Source organism: Octopus bimaculoides, chromosome 21 (genome assembly GCF_001194135.2).
Source record: "Octopus bimaculoides isolate UCB-OBI-ISO-001 chromosome 21, ASM119413v2, whole genome shotgun sequence".
NCBI classification, from domain to species: Eukaryota; Metazoa; Mollusca; class Cephalopoda; order Octopoda; family Octopodidae; genus Octopus; species Octopus bimaculoides.
Genome location: NC_069001.1, coordinates 6,126,146 through 6,133,746, shown reverse-complemented (window position 1 = coordinate 6,133,746; position 7,601 = coordinate 6,126,146). Strand labels below are relative to the sequence as shown.

The following is a 7,601-nucleotide window of genomic DNA, read 5'->3' as shown; positions in this document are numbered from 1 at the left end:
TATATATATATACATGTATATATACGTATATACTTGTATGTATATATATATATATTTGTATGTATATGTGTATGTAGAAATATATATATATATAAATATTTTTCCTTCATGTCTAGTCTCAGCTCACTAGCTTCAGCTATGCTGGGGCACCGCCATTTGGTGTTGCTACATAATTTTACTTCACAAATGCTTTTTAGGAATTGACATTTGGTGTATGAGGGAGTTTGATGCCGCTGTCCTCATCTGTACCTCCTGCCACGAAGTTGGCTCATCTGATGCACTTGACAGTAAGAGGTCCAACTTTAGTTTGAAGACACCTACATTCACCCCATGCAGGTCTCTCAGGTCCTTCGGGAGGATATTGAAGAGCTGTGGACCTCTGAAGCCCAGGCTATTGCAGTATCTTGTCCTATATCTTGATGGCAAATTTGGAGTCCTTGGCACTATGCAGTGGCGCCCAGTTCTAGTATTTGTGTAACTCTCAATACCAAAGTTTGGGACAAGTCCTTCCAGATGTATATTATGGCATACCTTTCTCGCATACGCTCAAAGGAATAGAGTCTTAATCTCTTGAGTCTTTCTCAGTAGATTATATGCTGCATAGAGACTATCTTCTTCGTGTAGCTTCGTTGGATTGCCTGCTGTTCTGAGATTTGACACTGGTTGGTGACCATAGCTGAGAGCAATAGTCAAAGTGGCTTAGGACAAGTGTCCTCCAGAAGACCATCATGGTTTCCTGGTTTCTTGTTCTAAAAGTTCTAAGAATCTATCCGGTCAGCTGCCTGCATTTCATTGCCAATTTTGCATGGAAGGATGCATCATTACTCATAAATGCCCAGGTCTCGCACTGACTGTGCCTCTGGGATTGCAATCTCTCCAGGTCCAGTGTATTTAATGGGTATTGCATTTAGTTTTGCATGCTGATAGCACAAGGCTTAAAACTTTTCAGCATTAAACTGCATGCTATTCTTTTCAGTCCACGTGTATATTTCATCCAGCTCACATTGCAGGTGCATAGTGTCTTCAGGGTTCTGTATTACCTGAGACTTTTTATCATCTGCATAACTTGTGATCGTGGCTCTCTGTGTGGCTGAGGGCATGTCTGAGAGGGCCATTATGAACAGTAGTGGTCCCAAAACAGTGCCTTGCGGAACACCACTCACTATTTGTGTGTTATTGGAGGTGGCCCCATTGGCTACTACCACCTGACTTCTATCGTTCAGAAAGTCATGAAGCCATTCTCCCAATTTTCCAACTATGCTGAGATCACGCAGTTTGTGACATATCATTCCATGATCGACTTTATCAAAGGCATTTGCAAAGTCGAGATATATCACTTCCACATTTGAGTGGTTGAGCAGCTGTTTCAGCACCCAGTCATAGTGTTGTAAGAGCTGAAGACAGGCAGCATCATGATCGGAAACCATGTTGGGCGTCAGGCAGCAAGTCATTTTCTTCAAGGAAAGCGATTAGTTTTCTTCTGACTATTCGTTCCATGACCTTGCTGATGTGCGAGGTCAGATAGATAGGTTTGTAGTGAGACTACCTATTGTTTTATTGTATATATGCGGCAGACAATTTATGGTATATCAGGTTTTGACCCGTAATTAATTCATCGTAACTCTCCTTGCATGTCTAGTTCATTCATATTCCTTCTGTTGTTATGGGAGGCAACTCAGGATAATATTTTATTATTTCCCTTCCAGCCAACTATATTGTTATTTTTACATTTCTAACTCTCATAAAATAACTAAATTAAATCAAAGCATTTATAGAGAAATATCTATTACTATTAGTATTTAATTGAAAAAAAGAAAGAAAAAAAAAAGCATTTGTAAAACATGTTTGCTTGCATGAAACCCTGTATAAAATTTACACGCTTGGTATCATTGAAATAAAATAATTTATTGTAAACATTTGGGAAATATAGAAACGGTTTCACGACTTAATTTCTTTCGTCTAATTCAGTATCTCTTTGTTCTAATCCGGACTCCGCAAAGTTTGGCTTTGTCATTCGTGGCATTAATTAGTAGTAAATTAGGCTAGTGGTATTTTTGATGTGATACTTTTAGAAAAGTATCTGATTAAAATTTCACTCGTGGTGAGGAGAAAGTATCATTAACCTAATAATCAATTCTAATAAACAACAAATGCTGGAGAAAAAATCCTAATATTTTAAAACTAAAATTTATTAAAAATAGGATTTGGCTAGATGTAGTACCCGAATAAATCAAGTTTATTGGTCAGGTTGGGTTCAGAAAACAGGGGAGACAATCAACAAATATAATTTAGGGTTGTCTCCGTCTCTCTCTTCATATTTTCTACTGATAAATTTTCTTCAAAATAGGTGTAATTTTAATCTATCAAAATCTCTTTCTTTACTATACCAAGACTGCTATCGTTTGGTTTTCACGCAGAAACTGTCCCTGAGATCATTTCCTTGTCTGTATAAGATCTATTTGTGACTGTTGAAATAAAGATCTGAGAATACTAACATTTATGGTGATGTAACTTGCCTCTGCATTTATGCAAGTTAACTTGAGCGTTAACATTGATGCCAAGCTACCATCCTTTCTCATCATTATCATTATTATAATCATCTTTGCATCTGGTTTCATTACAATTACTATATACTTCTTTTGATATATCAAGATAAACTGATTATACTCTGATGGCCTGTATTATTGATTTCTCAAATAGGGACAAATCTTAATATTGAGGGATGGGTATATATGCAAGTTTATTAACATCAGTACTTAATTGGTAATTATTTTATTGACCTTTAGATATGAAGTAGCTTAGCTTGGTTGAATTATTGACAATATTTTCAACTGATTCTGTTATTATCATTTTTGTTTTATTTCAGCTGAAGAAAAGTCAAACAGTTGTGACATGCAAGAACATACATTTAGTTCTGAACAACAACATATGGAGGTTGATGATGTCCGGCCGGAATGCGGGTATGTAATTTGGCTAACAAGAATATATATATAATCTCCCCACTCACTAGGTTTTTTTTTCCATTCCTTTCCCTTCTTCTGTTACTCAACTTGCCATGTCTGTCTATTTAGCATTAACTGGCACTCTGACGAGTGTTCAACTGATCTAATCAATAGGACAACCTGCTCATAGAATTAACATGCAAGTGGCTGAGCACTCAACAAACACAGATACCCTTAACGTAGTTCTCAGGGACTCAATGTGATACAGAATGTGACAAGGCTGGTCCTTTGAATTGCAGGTACTACTCATTTTTTCCGGCTGAGTTGATTGGAGCAATGTGAAATAGTGTCTAACTCAAGGACACAATGTCTCACCAAGAATTGAACTCATGACCTTACGATTGTGAGCCAAATGCCCTAACTACTAAGCCACATGCCTTCACTACAGAACAAGCCAATTTTTACTTGACCTGCTAGAAATGTTAACCAAATCTCTTTCAAATCATACCCATTGTCTTTTAAAAGGGGAAATGACATATATAAATCTATTACTAAAATATCAGTGTGATTTCTATTTCTCCATAAAACAAATGAGCAGCAGTTGAATCCCCACTCCCCACATCTGCCTAAGCTTCAACTTTTGCAACAAATTATGATTAGAAAACATACTGTTTTGTTATAATGTTAATTGTTTTTTTTCTTTCATTTTCTAGCCAAATGAACTGTGGTACTGATTCATTGTGCACGCCAAATCCCTTGGATAGTTGTCCAATGAGGGCTAATGTTGAACCCAATTTATTAACTGCACAGAAACAGCCTTTAAAAAATAGCAACCAATTATCACAAGTTTTTCTGCAGACACCGTATGGTCTGTTTCTTCGTGATGAGTCCCGGTATAATTTTATTTCTGACCAACCACGACAGAGATGCCATACACTGGATCGTGACACGGTGCCACGCTCAAAATTGCATCGTGTCGATGATAGTGTGGTGAGTCGGAGAAGGACCTATACTCTTGACCGTGAAAATCTAATTAAAGTGGTGAGCAAACTTAGTGACAGACTTGAGAAGCGTGCTGCTATCCATGGTGACAGTAAACCCCCTTCTATATCAAATAGTGCAGCCAGCAGTCCCATTCCAGAGGAACACCAACAGTATCTGAATAACAGAGACTTTGTATCCATTGCTACTGTCGACTCAAACACAAGCAGCTCTCGTGGAAGTCCTATGCCAGATCGAGATTTACACTTCCAATATAGCTCTTCACCGAGTTCACCACACTCACGGCCACGATCAGATTCTGCAGGCACTGATGATTTGGCACCACGAATTGACCATGTCTCACGACCTCGTTGCTTTAGCTTTCATGATGGTCGGGCATCACGACCTACCAATATACAACACCTCCAGGAGCTAGATCGTATTTCCATTGATAGCTCACAGAATCTTTTGGTCCCTGACATGAGACGACGAAGTGTTGGAGCTTCCTATGGGCTTCATGCATGGAAGAAGTCCTTGCTGGTGGACATTCATCCGTCAGACTTGTCAAGGACAACTGATCAGTTGCTGAAAACAGAAGATACATGTCACTCTGGAGCAGATGTTACCAAATCACCTGCAAGTGTTCCTTTTTTTTATATTTATCCTGAGTAGATTTATTTAAGCAATGTTTGTGTTTTGGAGATACAAGTTTTAATTCCAGTGTCATATTCTTATTTATTGTATTGATACATAAAAGATTATAATTTTAAAATCAATCATTATAAGATGTTTGGTTTTCAAAAAGAGAAATTCCTAGACTTTGCCAAAATCTCATCCTATTGCTACTAATTTATCTTAAAATCTCATAAACTTTGCTTCTTAAAAATTGAAAATCTAATACTATTGATAATTGTTTCAGTAAAATATTTTTCATTTGTGCCTGTTGTTTCCTGCTTGATTTTAGTTGCATTTCTTTACCTTTGTTTTTATCTTTACAGAGATATCTACGATCAGAGCTAGAACAATTTGCATATTTTGATCGGCGATCATCCCCTCATGCTTATATTCCAAAACCCGATTTCCAGATTACAGAAGCTGCTAGTCATCAGCCTGAATCACTCAGTGGAATGAGTACAAAAGTTCAGAAGCCAGTAGCAGATTACCAATTGACAAAATCTGGCTCACCTGAAGGTTGTCGGCAATCATTATCATCTTTGTCAACCACCAGCAGTGTTCCAAATAGCAACAACAGCAACAATAACAGCATTAGTAATAGCAATCTCAATACGTCCCCTTTGTCAACTAGTACAAAAACCACAGACTGCCCTGAACAGGAAATATTTCATAAAAAGTTTGACAAATTCCGGAAACATCCACCACATTCCACAATCAAAAACAATAATCCAAACAATACCTTGAGCAATGCAAGCAACTGCAATAACAACAATAATATCAGCAGCAGCAATAGCAATGGCAGCATCAGCATCAGCAGTGTTAGTAACCATACTAACAGCAATGCAAGCAATAATATAAGAGAAACAGGCAGCAATTCTAACAGTATTGCACCTAATTTGATTAACAGTTACAATCAATCAATCTCACCTAATAGGCTTAGTCCTAACACAGTTCAACAGCAACCACCACCGCCACCGCCACCGCCGCCACCACCACCACCTCCACCACAACAGCAACTACATCAACCACATCATCATCCTCAACAGCATCAGCAGCAACAGAAGCAGCAGATGTCACCTCATCATCACCAAAACTCTCAACAGCAGCAGCAGCAGCAGCAGCAACAGCAACAACAATCACAATTGCTTCCTCAAAAACTGAAACAGAATGATCAACGCAACTCTGGCTATTTAACAACAGACTGTAATGAAATTAAGAAAGAGAACCTTACACCAACTCCCTCATATAATAACTCTGGCAGCAAGTCTAAACTTTCAGCAGGTGAAGCTCATCCACAGCTGCTTGCTCATCTGCAAGCACCTAACCCCACTAGCCAAACCTCGTCCAGATTTGTGTTGTTTCATCCTTTCCAAATATCTTCAGGCAGCATTCCTGTAAATATGCATGCATCTGCTAGTATTGCTCCTTCTTCAGGCAACAGCATGTGCAACCAGACATTGAATAGTTTGCATAGTGAACCAACTACAACTTCTGTTTTACCCAACCATTGCATCTCCAGCTATCGTTCTAATCTTTCTACTTTACCCAATGGCAACTTGTACTCGCAGAGTGGTCAACAAAATATTCATATTGCAATGTCTCCTGAAGAACAGAAACGAATGGCTAGTGAAAATTCATCCAACCGTTACCAAGTTCATGCAGCAGCTGTATCAAACTTGAAGGACAAAATATTAAAGCGAATGGATAGCTATGAAAATTTGAATAAAGAGTGCAGTATAAATGGTGACATACCTTTGTCGACTAATGCAACAAGGTGTGGAAGTGTTATAGTATTAGGCAACCCAAGTGCAAATGATGGAAAAATCTCCTATTCCAGCAACATGACTAATAATGCACCTGTTATAGTCTCCAACCAAGTGCTGTCTTCAGTCTCTGATGACAGTTGTAGTGTTTCAGGGAGTGGTAGTGGTGGTGGTAGTAACAAGCCACAACATTCACCACCACAACAACATCATTCTCCTGCTTCACCTACCAATATGAGCTACTCAGGAATGTTAACGCAATCCCGATATCACCAACCATTCCTCCACTCCTATACACCAATGGCTCCAGTTGCTGGTCACATGCTCACCGGATACAATCAACAGATCGCACCTTTACAGCAAATCTCCACAGTCAACAGGACCTCTGTTATTACTTCAAGGTATGTTACTAGTATATAACACCTGATTTTATTTGTCCATAGAAATGTATTTCATAGGTACATATCACAAGTGTAGCAGAGGTAAAAGATGTTCACTCATGCACAAACATATATACAACTTTCATAACAAAAGCATACATATAGAAATATAGATATGTATAAATATAATCCTTAACATACAAGCAGACAGTTAGATACATAGTGACATTATAAGAAAGCAAATTCACTAATTTATTTAAGCTTTATAAACGTATATTAAAACCCCATGATGGTTTCTACCAAAAAATTGCTACAACTTCCATTTTCTTGTCTTTATTTTTTTTCAGTATTCCAAAGGAACCAAAACATATTGATGCCCCATTGAACTTAACTGTCAAGCTGGAGAAACAGAATAGTCCACCAACAGGGCTCTTAACTTGTCCACCTATTGGACTTCAGCAGAAGGAGACAGCATAATATATTTACCATTGGACATCTGCTTACATCTCTCATAAAATCAAATGTTACTTCAAGAAACTTGTGGTTAGAAGAACATGGAATGGGAACTTTTTTGTTTCCTCACTTCAGTCAATACAATAGAGAAAAGTTTTCATGACTGAATGTGACAGTACTGGCATATTTATTGGCATGTGCATCTGTTTTTGCATATATTACATATATAAATTCATCTCTCCCTTCCTCTCTCTCTCTCTCTCTTTCTCTCTCTCTCTCTCTCTTTCTCTCTCTCTCTATCTCTCTCTCTCTATCTATATGTGTACATATATAGATATATACATATACATTATATATATATATATATATATATATATATAGACAGATAGAAAGATACATACATACAT

General features: G+C 37.7%; 1 protein-coding gene across 1 annotated transcript in view; it reads left to right on the top strand.

The window, feature by feature from the left end:
* LOC106871941 (uncharacterized) overlaps nt 1-7,539 on the top strand; it is a 101,902-nt gene extending 94,363 nt beyond the window's left edge. The window contains exons 12-15 of the mRNA XM_052975293.1: nt 2,867-2,960; nt 3,656-4,557; nt 4,920-6,762; nt 7,089-7,539. Coding sequence (XP_052831253.1) covers nt 2,867-2,960; nt 3,656-4,557; nt 4,920-6,762; nt 7,089-7,218 — 2,969 coding nt within the window. The 3' untranslated portion in view covers nt 7,219-7,539. The remainder of the gene's footprint in view (nt 1-2,866; nt 2,961-3,655; nt 4,558-4,919; nt 6,763-7,088) is intronic.
* The last annotated feature ends 62 nt before the right edge of the window (nt 7,540-7,601 follow it).